Raw genomic sequence first — 22705 nt, forward strand, 5'->3', positions numbered from 1 at the left:
ACTTAATCTTAAAATTCCTAACAATAAATTAAACTTTAATTTTATTTAGCTGCATAGAAAGATTAACATCTAGATTACGTATAAGAAGGTTTACTTTCGCATTCATTACAAAGCAAATTTCATCCACACATGAATGTTTGTTTGTAAATAACAGAAAAAGGTATGATATTGAGAGACATTTTCTGCACAAAGTATACTTAGTGCTTAGTTCAGGGGTGATTGTGAGCCCAAGTCAAAATTCCGGAAAATTTCTTGAGTTAAAAAAAACAAAAAACAATTTAAATTGAAAAAAATTTAAACAAGGTTTTTTTCCTATGTTTCTTAGTTTATTTAAAATATATTTAAAATTTTACACATACCTACACCATTTACTCATAGCTATGATGACCTGGAGAAGTAATTAAAATTTACAAATATGTCTTTCTTTCTTGAGTTTATGATTATAACAACTATTTACTGATAAAAAATGAATATTAATCATGAATATAAGCTTATAAAGTATCTCTCTGGCTCTCCCTTACAAACAAATAAAATAAACTGTGTTTTTAAGTTCCACCTTTGAAATTTTGATTTCCGGAAACTTCTGTGATAAATGATATTTTGAAACGTCTGGACCTTCGATCTCCGGAAACTTCCAGATCACTGTTAGCGAAAATTCCGGAAATCCGGATTTTTTCCGGAGCACAATCACCCCTGTTAGTTACATGTATTAAGCGTTATATAATATTTTAATACATTTCTTTAAACAAAACATTAGTAAAAACTAAAATATCAACAAAATAGAACACACAAATATTTAAAAACTGTTACAAAGAAAATTTAAAAAGGTGCAGATTTTAGGACTAAATAATTTTTAGAAAGTTTCAACTGTAACAGTAAAGGAAAAAAAATTCAGAATAGTATTCCTAGGTATTATTATACAAATAAAATAGGGTAAAAACAAGCAGTTTTCATATTTTGTACAGGGTAATTCCTGTAACTTATAGCAGAGAATCTTTACACATAAGTATTTATTTTCGACAAGAATGAAGAAAATGCGAGAAGGAAGGGCTTCCTACCTTTTTTTGCCATCATTACAGAAGATTTTTTTATTGTTTTTAACCAAATTTTTAGTAGGTCATTCCTAATTTGTGATAATTCGATAAATATGAGCTGGTGATTTATTTATAAAAAATGGTGATTTAATTATATAAAAAATAGGAAAATAATTGGTGAGAAAAAGAGAAAAGAATATTGCAAATTAGAGAAAGAATCTTAGACCTAAATTTTTTTTTAAAAATAAGGCAATGCTTAAAAATTGGACAAAAAAATACACTAAAAGTATTAATTAAACAAAATATTAAACTACATTTTACTTAATTCTACAGTCAAAATTAAAATTCACAGAAATTACGAAAAGTTTGATGTAATTGATAGTTCTACTTTTACTCAATTTTCGTTGTTTAAGCAAGTGGTTATGCTCAAAGCAAACTTCTAAATTTAAGAAATGTGAATAATACGAAGAATGGTTACAAAAAAATTAAATAAATAAATAAACACAAATTTGTTCGTTCCTCTGATGATCTCTACACCCCTTTCTCCATCAATGTCAATTTAAATATTGCAACATTTTCTTATCTTTTTTTTTTTTTTTTTTTTACAATTCTTATCAAAATAAGATCATTTATACAAACTAAAACAAAATAAATTGTGTAATAACAAAATATAATTTATCCAAGCATTAATTTCAAAACAAGCAAACACTAAAATATCACAAACAATTATAAGAATCATGTTGCATCATTTTCCAGCTCATAAGTGAAACTTCCAAAATTAATAATATAAAAAAATTTTGTAAAATTTTCTGACTCAATAGATGAACAGTTTGATAAATAACAATATAAATATTTAACAACAATAAAGCTAAATAACATCTTCTATAAATCTTTGAAGGAAGGAAAAAATTTTCATGAATGAATCCATAAATTTGTAACAAATATAAAAAGCAGCATCATGTTGTTTTGCGATGCGAGCGAGCTCTTCTCAAGGAATATCTGGCCTTTAAATTGAAGAAAAATATTGTCAACATTGTTTACATAGCACAAGAACATAAATTAAAAACAATGCATTTATTTCAGAGATTGAAAAAGCAAAAGAAAAATAGAACAAGTGATATAAAAAATTATTTTTAAAGTCAATTCCTATTTAAGTCAACAAAGACACATTTTATTTTAGCTACTTTTTATTAAATAATTAAAAAAAATTTCTCCCATACAAAACTAAAATTTAATTAATGAATTAAAAATTTGAAAAAACTGTATTAACATCAAGTGTCATTCCACTACAAGTTTAAAAATATGTATTTGAAGTTGAGTGGATGAATAAAAAGTATTTTGAAAATTTTATTATATTTGAAGTAATTGAAGAAAATTTGATAGTAATTGAAAATTTAAGATTGAAAATTTGAACAAGATATATTAGAGAGTGTGAACTAATAGTAGGAATTTTAAAAAAGAGAGCCTGAAAAGCAAAGAAGCATAAATTCAGAATATGAATTTCTTTAATGGCAGTCGTATCGTATCAAGGAAAATTTAACCTTTATAATGAAAGGAAATATTTTCAGTGTTGTTTACATGACGCAAGAACAAAAGTTTAAAACAATATATTACTTTCACAGCCTGAAAAACAAATATTTCACTCAAATATGATGTTGTGTTCATCAATTTAAAACAGAATATGCCAATTTGCACAATGATATATAGATAGATATGCAGTGAAACCTTGGTCGGTTCAGCGGACATGCTTGGGATAAAAAAAACTGTCCACTTACGAAAGATGTCCATGTATGATTAAGGCTACACTAATGAAGTTTAATGACATAAATTGTTTTTAGAATTATTGCAATATTATAGAAATAATTATAAAATCTAAAATAATTTTTACATTGATTACATCGAAACCTTAAAAAAATATTTTTCAATACAAAAAGTTTGATAGATATATCAGGGTGCGTAGATAGATTTTTCAACAAAAAATAAGCACTTTGTAAGTACTTTTTAGGCATTGAAAAAAATATTTTTAATCCTCTTCCAAAAAAAAAAAAAAAAAAAAAAAAGAAGAAGAAAGAAATCATAATTAGGATCTGTGCAGTAATAAAAATTATTTTTTTATAGTACAGTACAGAACCCGTTATCCGGAAATCAGAAAACCGGAAAACCGAAAAACCGGAACGAAATTCGATAAATTTTCCCGCCATTTTTAAAAATGTTTTTTTTTTCCCTCTTAAGATTCTTTCTTTTTGGAAAGATGTTTACCTAACTATCATTTTGGATACTTCGTTTTTTCTTCTTTTTAAGATTATTTCCAAATATTATTTTTTTTAGTTGGATTTAACTATAAAAAAACGGCTTTTTGTAGCGATTCAGAAAACCGGAAAAATCAGTTATCCGGAATAGCGATGGTCCCGATCGTTCCGGACAATCGGTTCCCTACTGTATTATTATCGTTTAAAGTTCTTAATTTATAAACATAAAATCAATAAAATTGTAACTCGTTTCTGATTAACATTGCAGAGAAAATCTAGAAAATCATGCATTTTTTGTAATTTAAAACGACAATCAATATGTCAAAGAAAAAATCTCTTTTTAAAATATAGAAAATTAAGCACTTAATACAAACACCGAATAAAAAAAAACACCTTTAAGGGGCTTTTAAAAAACATAAATCAAAAATAAGCACCTTTAAGCACTTTTTAAAAATGCAACGTACCCTGCAGACATAGAATTTTAGGTGTAGCTGCAAAGAAAATAATATGTTTTTCCTATTTACACCCATATTCAAATTAGTCATATAATAAAGAATAGACACTTTTAATTTGACATCACTTGATAGAAACGTCGTAAAACTTTTGAAGGCAAACCTCCTACAGTGCTCAGAGAAAAAAAAGCAGCAGAAAATATATGTGAGGCATGAAGCCCTACGGCGTTGTTACATTCAATATCCATCATCTATCAAGTATCTGAATAAATGTGTTTGGTTTATATGAATACCTCAAAGACTAGATTTTTGCTCTATAAATATGGAGGTTAAATTGATTAGCAGAAGAAAGAAATTTTCAGCGGGGAAGAGGAATTATGAGCGCCATTTCCACTTGTGGAATCTTATAACCTGTGTTCTCCAGGTGAAGATATCAAAAGATGCAGGAATTCGAAATATTTCCAATGTGCAGTATAATTTTCTATCCTTCCCTTTTTCATAATTTTATTTTATAACCGTGGTTGAACAGCAGACCCAATTTGGGGTTTACGACTGCTGATGTTCAACTCCGCAACCTTGTAATTTTGAACCAATCCAGAAGACAAAGAAACTCCTGAATCAGTACACACAGAGGTATGACTTGTTATGGGAACATGAAGGACTTTGTGACATGGCATTTTTAACGTGACACCCTTTACAACACAAGGAGTCATCGGCTGGCGGGAATCGAACTCACAACCTCTTGGACATGGGCACAGTGCTCTACCAACCAGGCCATCCTAACCCCTATCCTTTCTTTGCAAAGATGAAGAAAAGAGACAGGAGAATGATTGATTCATTGGTGGTGAAATAGCTAGACAATATTTTTAGTTATGGATAACACACCAATTTTATATGCTTTAAAAATGGAAAGTTGCATAGTTTTTTTTCTTCTAGGAATTAAAAGCAGAATTTTTTTTTTTTTTCAAATTTAGAAGACTTGATGTATGGTTTGAAGATATAGAAATCGTTTCAAGGAATAACTGACTGTCTGGTCATGGGAGTGTACGCTTTTCAGAGAGGGTACTTAATGGTTTATTCACAAAAGATGCAAAGGGAATTGAAAATATGTTCATAGTGAAAGGTGTCCATTTTGTAGGAGTGTCCGTAACGTGAGGTTTCACTATATATACATATAGTTTTGTAATGTAGCTTTTTAATTGAAATTCATTATTAAATATGCATGTTTTAATTTAAAATGTGGAAGCATTAAACATGGAACTGCTTATTTTATTAATTTCAACAAAAAAAAATCAGCAATAAACTGAAGACTAAACATTCTATGGTTAACTCATTGTTTCACGTAACTATTTATTATTAGTTAAAAATAAAAAACACAAAAATATTTTATTGTTTTATAATATTCCTATAAAAAATAAATTATTATGTATTAAAGACTTAGATGGCAATTTCAATTGACATAGCATACAACTTAACAAAAATGAATTAACAATCGACTCTCGAATGGACTACATTAGAAGATCCATTTTCAGCATTTATGCTTTTGAAATTGATATGGATTAGTTTTTCATAAATTTTTAAAAGTGCACGATAAAAAAAAACTTTTTGCAATGTGAAAATTTTGAACACATACAGAAATACAGTATAGTTTCAATATCTGAAACTTCAATATCTCAAAAACATTGTTATGTCAAAAGAAAAGAAAAAATTTTTCTCCTAGGGCACTATGTATCCACTTAATATTAATTTGAATTTTTATGTCAAAAAATTTCTTCTCAGAACTTTGCTATGCCAAATTTTTTTTTTTCGAAATATAAAATGAATTTTTTCAGAAAAATCATCGTGTAAATTCATTGTAAACCAATTCTTTTCCATTTAATTAATTATTGCTCTTGTCTTACTTTTAAAAATAAAATTATTATTACTAGTAATATTTTAAAATCAATATTTTTTTACTTTTTAGAACATATTTAGTTTTGAACTGGTCATCTCGAAAACGTGCTATTTCGAAACTTTTTTAGTGTCCCTTCAACTTTGAGATATCGAGAGTATACTGCATAACAAAAAATTTGAAAATGATTCATTTGCATCTCTCTGTTAAATTTATGAATTTCAATAACTCAGGGGTAATTGTGAGCCCAATTCGAAAATCCTGAAAATTCTTTGAATAAAATCATTAATGACACATTTCAAAAAATTTATGTCTTCATAAATTTAAATCATTGATATTTTCACAATGATGAAATTCTAAATAAATTATTCATGAAATTCTAAATAAATTATATGCAGCATAATTTAAACAAATAATTATTTATAAGTTTACTTTTATCTCTAATCACATTTATTATTCTACCAGAAAAAATATTAACAAATAAAAGAGATGCCAAATATAAATTATTGTTCTAATATTTTTTAAATAAAATAAGAATTTTTATGTATAAATTTTTATACATGAATGTGATAGATGATTTCTTGAAACTGCTGATCCTTGGATTTCTGGAAACTTCCGGATTGCGGTTTGCAAAAAATCCGGGAATCAGGATTTTTTTCCACAGCACAATCATCTCTGAATAACTGCTATATAAAATATTTTGAGAAAAATTAAACTTACCATTATATAACCACCAATAATGCCTATGGAAACACCAAATAGAACATCCCACCAAAAATGCCTGTTATCAAGTATTCTTGACATGCAGCACATTACTGCCCAGATAAAAAATAAAATAGGAACAAATCTGCGACACCACACACTTTTAGAAGATTTCCTCTTCTTACATAATAAAAGCTGCAAAATGAATATCCATAAACTATTAATAATATACATCAGAATGCAGAAAAAAATATTCATCAGATTTTACAAAACAATGAATTTTTTTCTAACGATATGTTGACAGTTAATATTATACAAACAGAATTTTTTCAAGCTATCTGCGACAGAATTCTAGCATTAATATCTTTCTGCAAGATACTTTTAATACTAAAAAACATATATGTTACTAATTTAAAATAATAAAAACAGTGTGTTTACAAAAAAAAAAAAAAAAAAACTGCATATAATTTTTTTTAATTGAACATATAATATTTCATTCTAACATTATGGGTGATATTCTCGTATTTTGATGGGGGAGAAACGCGCTAATTATTTCAATCTTCGCATTTCGTAAATAATCATCAGTGGAAGAAAAAAAAACTAATTAAAAATCATGAAATCCGCAGTACTATTTGCCGAAAAAAAAGATGGACAACAAAATGATGCAAATTGGACTCCTCTAAAAGGGGTTACCCAAATGCGTGTTTCGTTTCGGGATTCGGCTGTTGTAATAAATAATACCCTATAAAAAAGTAACAGATTTAAAAACTATGGAGAAATCAATAGCAATAACTGCCAAAAAATCGATAGAACCATTGCCTTAAAAAATAAATACTGAAATGCACAATTCGAATTTTTCATATTGTTTGAAATATATCGGGATGATTTAAAAACCAGGAGAAAATAAATATCAATAACTGCCGAAAATACAATCAAAACATTACATCGATTTACGTAAAAAAGTGATTATCTAAACGCATAAATCATATTTTATGCGTAAATTTCTGCAGAAGAAAAAAAAAACAAATTTTTTTTACTTTTCAAAAGAAAATTTTTTCTGCAAGCGCTTAGTAATGTTCTGCGACAACGCATCCGAATGGCTGCAATTCTGCCATAAGGATACAAACATTTTAAGAATTTACAGAAAACTACCATATTAATTATTAAATTTTATAAACCAAACAATAATACCATTCACTTATCTGATTTTTACCAATTTATTTTTTATCCTTTAAAACATTTTAAACAAATAATATACAAAATAATAATAAAAAAATTAAAAATACTAAATTATGAAATTGTTAATTTATGTCTATATCATTCAACAAAAGTTGTAATTAATTTACTACTTACTTTTAAACTAAATTAGAGTAATTATGACATACAGAAAAAAAAACCTAAAAAAAATTTGTGCAAAAAGTCCATATCAATTTATATACCATATGTTTCCTATTTAACATAATTTTTTGAATTTACATTTATAACTAAAAAGGGGTCTGTCCGGGTCGAACTTACTACCGTTTAGTGGTATCTTCATAAATTCAACTTTAGGAAAAATGGTAGTTTCACAAAATATTTTTTAGTAAAATTTTATTTTTGTATCCCTTAAGAAACGATAAATCAATATTTTTGTGTTGATCTTTTAAAATAATTTTTAATTTTTCACAAATAATGTCTACATTTTCACAAAATAGGTACCTCTCAGAAAAACCTATACAGACCCCTGCTAAATGACCAACTAATGAAAAATATCACACCTTTATAGTAATTCAAGAAAAAAAATTACTTCTTACAAGAATTACAACACAACTTTAAAATCGTATTAATATGAATTGAGATATTGTATTTTAAAAAAAAAGAAAATATCAGTTGCGATATTGAATTTTTAAATCGCAAAAATATGAATCTTGATGCATAATTTTTAGATCACACGAATACGAATCGCAGGTAGCAATGCATAGTTTTTAAACCACATATACATACGAAAATCAATGTTTCACATTACAACCGCACCAATAGGAATCACAATATTGGAATTTTAAAAAAATGTGAGAACGAATCCTGCCATTGGATTTTAAACTCGTGTGAATACAAATCATTAAATTAGCAGATTCTGAAGCAGTTCCAAATATTATAATTGACGGAAGAATCACATGTATGTATGCAAACATCTTGTGTTAACGGGATTAAACAAAAGTTAAAAATTTCATCCAATTATAAGTTTTTGATTCGTGGTAGTCTACAAATCAATTGTCTTGAGATTTGCGAATGAATTCTACAAAAAATATTGGCGGAAAAAATCCCCTGCTAGTTATTAGACCCAGAAGAAGGATATGTTAAACCTGATAAACAATTACCCCCGCTAAAATTATCTTAATCAAGTTTATGCCTAATTTTGAAATCATTTTGTAAAAAATTAAATACGTATTATACCGTATACCGCTGCCGTGTAGTTATGAGTCTGGCCTTGCAAGGTTTGGTGTTATTAATACAACATGTATGTGCTATATGCAAAAATTAAGTGCCTGTCTCTAAATCACAACAGTTATTAAATGTAATACACAATTTAAAAAAAGAACGGTATAAAAGTAAAATTGGAAATTGAACATCGATCAAAAGGTAAATCTGTAATACACAGAATTATACTGTTCCTTAATATGCAATTCTATTCTATAAAAAACATTAGTTTGTGTGTAAGTATAATACTTACAGTTATGAAAACAAAAGCATATACTGAGGTAGATGAGTGTCCTGATGGAAAAGATTTATAAATATCTCGATCTACAAGCCATCTGGGTCCAGTTCCAGTACAATTAAAACTTGTAACTAATCTAGAAAATAAAACACACCAGTTGAACAAAGATCTTAATAATTTTAACTCAGGAACATAAGTAATTAAGAATTTGTAGAACATTAAGCGAATCAATTATTAAGCATATGAATACAATTTTGGGTAATCAGGGTGTGTATCCAAATCTTTCATCAAAAAATAAGCACTTTTTAAGTACTTTCTAAGCATTCAAAAAATATTTTAAACCACTATATACATCAAAGAATGCAAAATAATTTTAAAAAACTTTACATGATCATGTTGAAATAACTAGTTTCTGACAAAGAACTTTTTTCTTGATTATATTAGTCATTATAAAATGATCGAGATATTTTTCGGTTTGATTTCAGAGCGTGGAAAATGAAGCCTGAAATTGAGAATATCTTGCAAAATGCAGCAGAGTTGCACATGAGAGTGAAAAGAAGGATGTAATAGGACTAGGAAATATGTAATGCCTATTGTGGCATACTGAATTGAGAATTTAACATTACATTGGGGGATTGTGATACAAAGTGAGAAACCCTGAAAGTTCAAACAATTGAACAGTGTGCAAAGACTCGATAACAAGATATCAATTTACATACTATTCATATTTAATATAATTTTTTGAACTAAGATTTATAAATAAATTACCTACCAATAAAAAATATCACTTTTTTAGTAACTAAATTAGAAAAAACTTTGTTCTTAAAGAATGTGAAAATACAAATAGCAATATTGGATTTCTGAATCCCATAAATAAAAACCGCTATGTATGATTTTTAGATTCTGTGAATACAAATAGCAACATTGATTTCAAAAACCTGTAAAAACAAATTGAGGTATTGGATTCTTAAGTCGCATAAATACGAATTGCAATGTACAATTTTTAAATTGCGTGAATATGATTCACAATGAGTAACTTTTAAATCAGGTAGATAAGAAAATCGATGTTTGATATTAAAATCGAGAGAATATGAATCACGATATTAGCAGATTTTAGCATAGTTTCAAATATAAAAACAATAAAAATTGGACAAATAAAAAATAAAAATTGCGGAAGAGTCACGTGTACGAAAACGACTCATTAACACAATTTAGCAAATGTTTCAAAATTCAAATTTTAGATTGTAGAACTTAATTCTTACTTTAAATTTTAGATTGCCTTGAAAATTTCTTTGGAACATAAATTTTGATTCGTGGACAAATTGATGGTCTTGAGATACGCGGGATTCGACGAAGAAATCTCAGGCTCCCAGTTTTTAGACCTGGAGGAATGATACAAAAAACCCGGTATACAATCACCTCTGATTGATTCTATGTGACTTATTGATGTTATCGTGCAGTGTTGTAGCCAGGATATTTTATTTTTTATTTAATTTCATAACTATTGTTAAACAGTCAACCCAATTTTGGGTTTACGACTACCAATGTTCAACTCCATACCCTTGTAATTTTGAACCCAATCCAGAAGACAAGGGAACTCCTGGATCATATAATAAGCAAAATTTTGCTGGAACTAACCTGAATTTTCATAACATGTAGATGAAAGCCACACAAGCCACTCACAGTTAGCCTGACGGCAAAGGGACTCTAACCTGTAATTCGTCTACCACTGAGGATATTTTAAGTCAGCACTGTGGTCGGTGCAAGTCGGATGCGGAATTCGTATCGATCAGTCAGCGTTGGGATTCGAACTTCATTCGGAGGCGAACGCTCTCTAGCCAGAAAATTGAGAAGAAAAAATATATAATGTGTGGTCAGAGCCTTACCCTTTTGAGCAATCTATTTTAGTCATATCAGGCATGCAAGTATAAAAGAAATGAGGACGTAATTCAGTAAATATAAATTTAAAAACCTCTGTAATGGTTATCACAAAAAGAAATCCAGTATAATAATCTCTTAAGTGATAGTTAGAAAAACAATTGCTTTTCTTTTTCTTCTCTTCCTCTAAAATAGGCACACATTGGTTAACCTGAAAAGAATTAAAATAATTAACAGGAGGTACCCAATCACAGGGTTGTGACAAAAAAAAAAACACTTTTTCCCTTTTATCAATAATTGATTTAGCAAATATATATATAAAGGGGTCTGTCTGGCTCTCTTTGAGAGGTACCTATTTTAATTTTGTGAAAAGTAAAAATTATATCAAAAAATCAACACCAAAGTATTGTACGAAAATATTTTCAAAAATTGTCACTTCAAATAAAAATCATTTATGACAAGTAAATTTCTGGATATTTCTCCCCATATAAAAAAAGATAATTTTGCTATTGTAAAATCGTAGGTATTGCTATTGTAAAATCTATAGTTAAATCTCAACTTGAATTTAATAAAAACAAGTATTTAACAGCACTAGCACTAAAAGTTATTTTCATTATGAACTTGAAATACAATGTATACAGGGCGCGCAGCCAGATTTTTAAACATAAAATAATCAACTTTTTAAGTACTTTTTAAGCACATAAACATATTTTTCATCACTTTCCAAAAAACATAAATCATAACTAGGATCTGTGCAGCAATAAAAATTATTTTTTCTATCGCTTAGAGCTCTTAATTTATAAACTTAAAGTCAGTAAAATTTAAAAACATTTTCAAAAACTTTATTTGATCATCATAAAATAACTAGTTTCTTATAAATATTGCATGTGTAATTGTGAAAATCATGCATTTTTTGTAATTTAGAATGACAATTGACACGGCAAAGAAAAAATCTCTTTTCAAAAGATAGAAAATTAAGCACTTTTTACAAACTCCAAATACAAAAAGCACCTTATAGGGCTTTTAAAAAATGCAAATCAAAAATAGCACCTTTAAGCACTTTTTAAAAAAGCTAAGCACAAAGCCTATAACGTGTTTGCTGTTTAACTGCTAGCATATGTTTGCATAATATAGCGTAACATGTGACAAAGATATGGGTGTAATTGTGATCCCTTTTCTTTCTCTTATATTTTTTTACAACCAACGTTGAAGAGCCAACCAAATTCTGTATTTACAACTATAAATGTTCAACTTGCAATTTTGAATTTAACCCAGAAAACAAGGAAACTCCTGAATCAAGTATTAGGACAAGGGGATTTTACGCCACGATACGTCTACCACTGAGAATATTTTACGCCAGCACTGTGGTTGCTATAAGTCGGGAGAAGAATTCATATCAACACGCCATTGCTGGGATTCTAATCTAGATCCCTTTACTGGGAGGAGAACGCCATGAGATTTAGTGCCAAAGTGTTCAGAAAAAAAAGTGTGACATCATTCATGAAACCTCTAAATAAAATCTTCTAAATAAAATCCTTAAGTGTTCAAGTAAAAGTTTTTCATTGTTTTGAAATTCTTTGTTTTGTTTGTCAATAGATAGAACAATTGTAAAATTGCCATTTCTGTGAGCGTTTTAAAAAAGTGTAAATTAGAATTTGAACATAGTTATAATATTATTTATACAAAAGTTAGAAGTACATTTTAAGAACTAATGCACTAAAATGTTTTGGCTTTTATATATATGTAGTACAAAAAAGACAAAAAGAAAAGAGAGAAAAATGAAGAAAAATAATAAGTTTTACTTACAGCACATAAGCAGCAAGTATATAAAACACATAAAATAAGTTAAAAATATAAAGGAAACACAGAAAAAATATAATAAAGATTTGCGAAAAGAGAAGAAAAATAAAATATTTTAAATTAAATTTTAAATAAAATATAACAAAAATTTGCATATTTTTTTATTTAATATGTACTTTTTTTTGGTACAATTTTCTTGGGTGCTCCTCACAACACTCCTCGTTTTGATATACATTCTGCTTTGGCTATATTAATACAATGTTAGAAAGCACTCTTTTTTGCAGATATAATCATGTGAGCTGATGACGAGATATCTGACAAGATGACGAGAGCAACAGAACAAATTTTTAGTACTTATGGTTTAATACATTCAACACAAAGAAACAGATTAAAGTGAAAAGTTACATAGCTGCCAACATTGATCGGAAAATATCCAGCAGATCTTAAAAAATATAAATTTCATGATAATTGTTGCATGATGTACTAAATATTTTACACATAGGGAATTTTAGGAATTTTTATAGTCATCAAAATAGAAAAAATGCCATATTTTCCAGTTATGATTGACATTAAACATACTTGAAATGTTATGTATTATGTTTACTTATAATTTCGAATATTAATAGGCATTTAATTTATCAAAAAGACAGTTAAAAGATTTTTTTTAATTAATTTAAAAAGAGTTCTGAAAAAAAAAATTTTTTTTTAGAAAAAGAAAAGCCTTGAACGGATTTCTATAAATTAGATTCACTTCATTATGTATTAGCATAATACTTATTTAAATATTCAAGCAAGCAAACAATAATCTATACAAAAATTCTATTTCAATAGGGACTTCTTTAAGAAACTTACTCAATTTTAGGGAATTTTCAAAAATGTACAAAAACCAGGAGAATTAAACCAGTAGACCAAGAGATACTGGCAAAATCCAGCAGTCTACTGGAAAATCCAGTAGAGTTGGCAGCTATGAAGTTAGCAATATTGAACTATTAAAGTCATGAAACAAAAATGGAATGGCTGAGCTTATAAGTACATCTGTTTCTGATGCAGAACTTCAATACATGATGGAATACTGATGAAAATAGTTTTTCATCTTCTGAGAAGGAAAATAATTAAAAATAAAAAATAAATTTTTTTTTCAAGTCAATTTGTGTATATTTTTAAAAAGTAATCTGTTTAAAAAATTTTTTTCTTCATGTTTTTGGCAATAAATAAATGAACATTTCATAATATATATATATATATATATATAAGTTCAAAATGAAGAATAAAACAAAGAAAAATAATAGACATATGAAAAAAAAAAAAAAAAAGGGGGTGGGAAATAAAAAGTAAAAAAAATAACAAACAACATTTTATTAAAAAAAAAAAAACAAAAAAAAAAAAAAAGTGAAATGTTAATTAAAAAACCGGGAAAAAAAAGATATAATCTTTTCTTCAGCCCACACGATTATATCCGCAAAACAGAGTGCTTTCTGATATTGTATCAATAAAGCCAAAGCAAAATATATTAATACAATAGTGTGAGGAGCACTCAAAAAAAAAAAAAAAAAAAATTTTATAAAATAACAACATAAAAATAGATCATAAAAAGTAAATATAACATGTAAAAACAGATAATAAAATAAAATAAAAAGAAAAAACATTAAAAAGGGGGGACTATAAAGCGAGTAGCAAAATCATAACAACTTACACGGACGGTTATTTTTCAAGAATGATTTAAAAATGTTTTCGCAGAAAGATTGCCAGATTACAAAATATGAAAACAAAAGATGAAAACAAAAGCGCAAATTGAGTGTAACGAAAGGGTTTCTAAGTGTCGTTCTTACTGCACTGCTGAAGTGATTTGTTATTCTGAGTTTTGATTTGTTAGTTACCAAGGATGGGCCCGAAATGGATGTGCACAAGGTAATATTATACTGGATAATTTTAAAATTGATCATAAATAGTTTTAGAAGATAGATGTTTATTTAAGAAAAAATATAAAATAGAAAAGAGAAACATAAATTGCCTGCTTTGCAAATAATTTTAGCCGCGGATTCGCACGATATGGATTAGCACATAGAAAAATTATTTAAATTATCAAAGAAAAAATTTTAATAGATAACTTTTAACACGGATTTGCCCGAAATGGATTTGCACATGAAAAAATTAACAAAGAAAAAATTTTAGCAGATAATTTTAACCACGGATTTGCCCGAAATGGATTTGCACATGGAAAATTGTATAAATTAATAAAGAAATTTTTAACAAACAGTTTATCCACGGATTTGCCCGGAATGGATTTGCACATGGAAAAACTGTATAGATTAACAAGGGAAATTATTTAGCAAAGGAATTTTTAGTAAATAATTCTAACCACGGATTTGCCCGAAATGGATTTGCACATGGAAAGATTAACAAAGAAAAAATTTTAGTACATAATTTTAGCCACGGATTTGCCCGAAATGGATTTGCACATGGAAAAATTACATAAATTAACAAAGAAATTATTTAGTAAATAATTTTGGCCTGAAATGGATTTGCACATGGGAAAATCATAAAAATTAACAAAAAAAAAAAAAAAAATGTTTAGAAAATATATCCACCAAAATATACGATTAATTCAATGATTTTATATAAAATTTTATTACATTAGTTGGGTATTCATTGTTTTTTATCAGATTTTGAAAGAGTTTATCGATTTGTATTTTGGATAAATAAATATTACTACATATTCTTTTAATTCTGTTCATTTCATTAAAAGTAGTATTTAAATAGATGCTCCTAGAAACATTAGAATTCCAAGTAACTAGTTTAGTAATATTAAAATTAAAATCATTTCTTTTATCGTATAAATCAACAAAGCAGATATTTTCAACTTTCATAATACCCAAATCCAAAAAATTGAAATTAATATTATCATCATGATTACGAAGTAAGATTAATTCCTCAGGGTATATATCACTCAATAAAACAGTAAAATCTTGGAAATTAAAGATAATTAAGTCATCAATATATCTAAAAACAAATTTAATACTCAGAGTAAAATTTTTTTCATAATAATGCAAAAATAAGTTAGCTAAGAGAGATGAATAATTAGAACCCTGTGGTATTCCATTAATTTGAAGAAAGATATCCCTTCCATTGTAAAGATAATTACTAAAAAGACAAAAATTAATCAGAATTTCCCAATAATCAAAATCGCAACAAAGGATATTTTTATTATCCTTTGGACATATATATATTGGACAGATTGGATTATATATATATATATATATATATATATATATATATATATATATATATATATATATATATATATATATATATATATATATATGCTTTTAATGATTTGCGTGCTTAAATGTACAGTTTTAATGTAAAAACTGTAAACATTAGGTTAATTATGAGGTGAATTTTCCCAAATTTACTTAAAAGTTAACGTTTTGAGAAAAGAAATATATAATTAATTTTTAGAAACATTTAATATATCAAGAAATATTTAATATATTAAGAAATATTTAATTAACTTTTAGACATTATAAAGCAAATTTATATTGATATATTGTCAGTGATCTGGTTTTAGGTTTTGATAATGATAAAAAATTTAGATATGTCAGCTTTATCTTAATTTTTTATGTATACATTATTAATAACCATTTTTATTTCTCCCTTGGTTTTCAAAATGCTTGCATAGCTCATATTAAAAAAAAAATTTTTTTTTTACTCGAATAAATAAAATTCTGGAGAAACTTAATCTTAATAGCACTTATAAAAAGTGAAAAAAAAAATCTAATTCATTTTATTAAATAAAGAACACAAATTGTCCAACAGATGACACTCCAGATGTATAATGCATTTTTTGAAGATCTTAATAAGGTAGACATCTTACAATGAAAATGATTTTTTAATTACTTTTTTTTAAACATTCACTTTCTTGGAATCTTATCAAAATATGGCTCACAGACAAATTTCGTTATATAAAGCAAATTTTAGTGTATTAAATATTAAATAAATGTGACATATTTTGAATAGTAAATTTGAAATGGCCATTAAGATACATATTTTCATAAATTAAGCAAATCCAAGAACTTCAAACGTCATTCTTTGGAATCTTATTAAAGTATGAGTCACAGACAAATTTGGTTACATAAAACACATTTGATTGTATTAAATTATGATTAAATAGGACATACTTTAAATAGGAAACTTGAGAAGGTGATTAATATATAATTTCTCATAAGCAAAGCAAGTTGGTAAAAATAAAATAGCCTTTGAGAAGAAAACAGATTAACTGAATTATACTTACAATGAAACCAAAAACTCCTAAGAGGACAAAAAGTAGCATGTATATATTAATAGAGTCCCCATGGTAAGATTTCTTTATACTTTCATCATCACAATAGAACCCTACATTCTTCTCATTACCTTGAATTGCATAACTAGAGTTGTTCCAAATCATAAACAATAAACCTACAAGCATAGAAAGTGACTTAAATCAGATAACAATATTCATATATGAAATTTGTCAGATAGAATCGGATAAAGTTATTGGGAATTATTCCATTCCTAGCAGGGGGCGTACTAATCTGATTTAGAGGACGCCATACCACGTGTGGAAGAGAAGTTATAGGCAATCTCAACTTTCATCTATGAAAAGGTACCCCAAAATAGAATCGAGTTAGCGTGTCTTATATACTAGTGAATTGGCATTGTATTCTAATAGTGGTAGAATCACCCCCACCAGAATTGTATCTGTGATAGAATTCGATGAACGGATACCACTAGTTGATTCATTGCTGTTTTGTGAAAAGCCGGGAGAGCTGTATTAAGATCATTGAACCACTTTTGCTGATCGCGAGAGCTGTATCAAGTTCAGTATCGTGATTGCTCCTGTGTTGCCATCGGTAGTCGAGTATGAGCAGACCAACATTGTGTGTGATCGAGACCGAGTAGCAACAGTGCGAGGAGGTGGATAATGTTGCAGTCACAAATAGCAAGTCAACTTTTCAATGTAGACCATTCATCGAAGTAGGCATATTCAAATCAAAGCGGGAATTTTTGTCAAAGTAGGTGTGTCAACATCACATCCGGGTCACCAATGGTGAGAAGTTACTGACAATATCAACCTTCATCTATGAAAAGGTACCCCCCCCTCCCCACAGAGCTCATTCTAGGCAGGGTAAACAGGGTGCAGCACCCTGTTGCCCTTTTAGTCAAAAGAATCCACCCTGTTGCCCCTGAAGCAAATTAGTGCCCTGATGTAATAGACTCCATACCCTTTTTGCCCTTTCTTTCCTCAACCCTTCTTTATTTTCCCCTAAACTCTACAGTGGATTTCTTAAACTTTTGTTATTTTCAACTCTTTTTATTTAGTTTGTCATTGCTGTCAATACATAGATTTATATGGGAAAGGAAAAATTACCATCCAACCCCCTTGTTGCACTTGTCTTTGAAAGTTTGCAGTTACTTCCACTATCATTAAATCATAATTATTATTAATCATTTTAATTATTAAATCATAACTACAGACAGGGTTGGGTTTTTGACGTCAAAAAGTGGTTTTTGACATGACAAGGGTATAATACTGGTTTAAACCGTCAAAAACCCGTCAAAAATGTCAAAAACTAAAGTTTGCCAAAAAAATATATAAACTTCAAAACTACCAACAGTTGCCATGCATTATATTGAAATTTAATTATACTATAGGTAATCAGCAGGTTTTAAAATATTTTTTAATTAAAATTAAGGTAAAATAACAGATTTAAAATCTCAGAAATTTATATTCAAATGCATGTGCAGAAAAATTTTGCACAAAATTTTTTTAAATATTTATATTTTGAAAGAAAAAAAAATTTTTTTTTTGATACTTAAGAAAATTAAAAGTTTATTACTATGCATTTTTGACATATAAGGAACATATAACTAATATTTATAAGGAACTTACAAGTTATGTTGTATAAATACAAACTTGATACAAGTGTATGAAAAAAATTTTTAATGTTATACCGAATATCTTTATTATCCAGTATGTTAATTTGAATTTAAAAGTAGTTATATTTGTGAATAATGATAAATATAATTCATATTGTTTATTATATTTATTTATAATTATTACACTTATCATTTTAAAACAATTTTTACCACTTAATTTTTCCCCCCACTTGTATTAAGAATACAAATAATGCATATCTTGAAAGCAAGAAGTAATTATTCAACAGCTGAATATTTAGAAATTCAACAAAACTATGTATATAGTATTCAGCAAAATGAAATTCACAAGTATTTGGATAAACTAAATTTTCAGCATACTAAATGAATAGGCTGAATATACTGTAAATCGACACTAACTACTCTGTGTATTTAACAGAAAGCACTTAAATTTGTATTGCCTTATGTTAAAAAGATTATTAAGAAGATTTAAAAGAATATTAAAAAGATTTTTCTTTAAAAGATGTCTAATGTACAAAACTGCTAATGTTTATCTTTAAAAATGTCTAATTTTTAGTATAATCTATACTATACACTTAAATTTGGTTATAAATAAATTTCTTAATAATATCACTGCAGATTTTCAATAACACATGAAAATGAATGCATAATATTACAAAAGATGTGAGCTTTCAAAAGTACAAGATTTTGGTTACTATTCAAAATATAAGTGTTTCTTCAAAATTTTAAATTTATTTTTTCTAGAACATATTTAGAAACACTATCCTTTATAAAAAATATATAAATTTTATGTATTAATTAAATTTCACATATGAATATAGGTTTTTGACATTTTCGACATTTTTGACAGTGAGGTTTTTGACGTGACGGTTTAAACCATGGTTTAAACTGTCAAAAACTGTCACATGTCAAAAACCTGCCAACCCTGACTACAGACAATTGAAAACATACATTTATTATTTTATTAATATATGCATGCATTTTAAATAAATTAATAAGCTAATTAGCTCATTAACTCGATATATATATATGCTAATTTATTAATAAAAATTAGTAATTAATATGATTGCTCTGCTATTTTTAGTAAAGTAAAAAAAAAAATTCTTTTACTAATTTACAATGTTTTTTTAATAGAACATGTAAAGCCCATAGAAAGAAATTATTGCCTTTTTAGAATAATAATGCCCATTTTTTTCTTCCTGCCTAGAATGAGCTCTGCCCCACCATAAAAATCGAGTTAACATGTCCTACGAATTGGCAGTGAATTAGCATTGTATTTTTATAGTGGTAGAAACACTTCACCACTGAAGAAATTTTTTTTCTTTCTCCTTTATTACTAATTTAAATTTTAAAGTGTAGAAAAAATGAGTTCAGACAAACCTAGAGGAAGCTATAAGATTTTAAACACTGAAAGAAAATTTTAAAATATACAAATGAAAATAAATTATGAGATAACTTAGGATTAAGCAATTCTCTTCTGCAGAAGGGCGTCCTTTTGACACAGTACAGATATCTGAGAATGAGATATACATGCATATGTATAAACATACATAGATAGAAAGGGTTGGGTTTTTGACATGACAGTGATAAAAACATTGTTTTTACTGGCAAAAACCGTCAAAAACCTACTGTTTTCTTTAATTTATGGCATATAACGGACAATATATTATTTTCACATAATTGCCTTGATAAATGAATGTTGTAAATGATTGCTATTGATTTTGCAATTATATACATGCATTCTTATAGAAGGATATACATTCATAAAGAAATATTGTAATATACTTCTTAAAAATAGCAATACTTACTTTTATCATTATAGCTTGATTTGCAAAGGATTCAAAATTTTGCGCTTCTTAATTGTTAGAAATAAGCAAGCAAAAAAGCTTGGAACTATTAATAAATTCAAGAACTAAAAAGAAGAATTTAAAATTTGGCATTTCTTAAATATTAGAAATAAGCTAAACAAAACTTTCAAAACTTGTAACTACTAACAAACTCTAAGTCAAGAATGACTTGACATTCTTCAGTAATGTAATATGCCAAACAAAATGATGCTTGGAAATGTTGAAAATTTTGTTTAGTATCCTAATATTTTACATCAAATAGTATGTTTTGATATAATCATGTGGGGAAAATGCAAGAATCTGTTCTTAAATATCTTTTAACAACTTTTTTTCTAATTTCATTGCCCAAAAATGAATTAATTTTAAATTATAAGCAGTTAAACTCAAATAAAAATACAGTTTTACCAAAACTATGGGTTTTTGATAGAGGGGTTTTTGACATGACGGTAAAAACCATGGTATAAACCATCATGTGTCAAAAACTTGCCAACCCCAAACATACATATAGAATCAATGCAACTAATAATGCATATGATAAAATGTATTCGTCGTTCATTATCTTTGATCTCAATGATATTTCTGGCATTTTACATAAAATTAGGTTGGCTTTTTAAATAAAATGATCGGAATATACAACTGCTTGCATCAATGGTCATTGATCAAACTTAATAGTGTGACAGTTTTTTTTAATCACTATTTTAAATCAATATTAATGTTCAACTCATTATTCAGAAAAGGAAACAACAAGTTTAAGAAATACGTTGAACATATATAGTCAATTTTGAAACTTAAGTGTAAATTGACAGCACATTTTTAGTACTAACTCTTCTAAAACACGTTTTATATAATAAAATAAATCTTAAATTGTTAACGATTCTCTTGCATTTGAAATATTTGTGAATTTGAGGGGAGATTTCCGTATTGTGATCTGTGGCAGAATGATCAGCAAGTCTCAGAAACTTCCGGGCAGTGGCTCGGAAGAAAATTTTAGATAAAATATCACAGAAAGGGATCAACTCAAAAGGTATAACTCGTACCCATCCCCGGGCAAACATGTATGCTTTTTGTAAATTTGCAAGTTTAAAATCTATTTGGCACCTTGGCGATTGTAGTTGGAGCAACAGATCACAAAACGAAAATATCCCAATTTTCGGGAAAAAATGAAAATTCGAGGAAATTATCGTTGCGCGCAAATTGACGTTGCGAGAAATTTGTAACCTTATTTATAATATCTTTATACAAAATTTTATTCTGTCTTCTTGAACAATATGTTTATATGAGGGGTGAGAGGTTAATCTCTAGAAAGAATATTTTTTAAAAAAAATTCTTAACCTCTAAATTCCCATTTGTAAGTAACAAAATGGTACATCAAATATTTTAACCTTAGTACAAAACATATAAGTGTTTGGAGTTCAAAATCTATTTGATTACTTTTGAAACTTACATATTGTTCTAAAAGGTATAACATGAGCGATTCCTTTTAATAGATTCATCATACGCATAAATAAAATGACAAAACATAAATGACTAGCACTAACTATTAAAAAGAGTCTTTAATTAAAGAAATTTAATCATTTGTTTTCATTTAAGGAAAGGAGTACTATTTTGACGATCCGTTTTGCAGATCCATGCTTCATAAATGCGCTTGTAGCTTTCATAGATTAAAATGATGGAATAGACAGGGTAAGTTATGACGCAAGCAATGACGTTGCGATTATCCTCCCTTTATCTCAAGAGTGAAAACGTTGCCTTGAACTGAACCCTTAACTGAACCCTTATATGTTTCTCTAAATATTTTCATGACTAAATACTTTTTTCAAACAAATCAAGTAAATGGTTTGGATAGAAAATGATATATGTGATGCAGTAGCACCATAATTAATTTCGGTTTCAGAACAGTTAAATATAAGGAAAAAAATATATAAAGGATTGGTAATTAGTTTTGGTTTTAAAAGATTGGTGGCATGACAGTCTCTATAATCAACTTATAACAATGTAGATTATTACAGTAACTGATTATTATCGAATAAGGCAGCTTATTATTACATATACGCTCGATGTTTCCGATGGGTATGGTAATATATCATGAGAGTGGATTGTAAATTATTTTAATGGCAAATTTTAAAAAGCATCATCTTAGGAGAGCAATGAGGTTTCTCTGCATATTGACACTCTTGAAAACTTATTTATAGAAAGGTGAAAATGAATATTGCCTAATTAACT

General features: G+C 27.4%; 1 protein-coding gene across 2 annotated transcripts; it reads right to left on the reverse strand.

Moving 5' to 3' along the window:
* Positions 1-1608: 1608 nt before the first annotated feature.
* On the reverse strand, positions 1609-22112 carry LOC107449937 (putative phosphatidate phosphatase). Of its 2 annotated transcripts, none has more exons than XM_087158769.1 (6): positions 21927-22112; positions 16993-17156; positions 10910-11112; positions 9039-9159; positions 6347-6523; positions 1609-2038 (listed from the first exon to the last, which is right to left on the reverse strand). In XM_087158769.1, the coding sequence occupies exons 1-6, from the start codon at positions 21982-21984 to the stop codon at positions 1991-1993; spliced, it is 771 nt and encodes a 256-aa protein (XP_087014895.1). In that variant the 5' UTR covers positions 21985-22112; the 3' UTR covers positions 1609-1990. The 2 variants fall into 2 exon arrangements, with proteins under 2 accessions (XP_087014895.1, XP_087014896.1); XM_087158770.1 differs by lacking the exon at positions 21927-22112 and adding an exon at positions 20444-20550.
* Positions 22113-22705: the final 593 nt, after the last annotated feature.

The sequence above is a fragment of the Parasteatoda tepidariorum genome, chromosome 3, assembly GCF_982258835.1.
Source record: "Parasteatoda tepidariorum strain Cologne lab strain chromosome 3, Ptep-v5.0, whole genome shotgun sequence".
Lineage (NCBI taxonomy): Eukaryota > Metazoa > Arthropoda > Arachnida > Araneae > Theridiidae > Parasteatoda > Parasteatoda tepidariorum.

Excerpts from the sequence above, each read along its gene's own strand:
- LOC107449937 (XM_087158769.1), bottom strand. The coding sequence starts at position 21,984 with ATGCGTATGATGAATCTATTAAAAGGAATCGCTCATGTTATACCTTTT. Across the intron at positions 17,157-21,926 it reads TATACCTTTTAGAACAATAT|GTTTATTGTTTATGATTTGG; the intron begins GTAAGTTTCAAA and ends CTATGCTTGTAG. Across the intron at positions 11,113-16,992 it reads TAGGAGTTTTTGGTTTCATT|GTTAACCAATGTGTGCCTAT; the intron begins GTAAGTATAATT and ends AATTCTTTTCAG.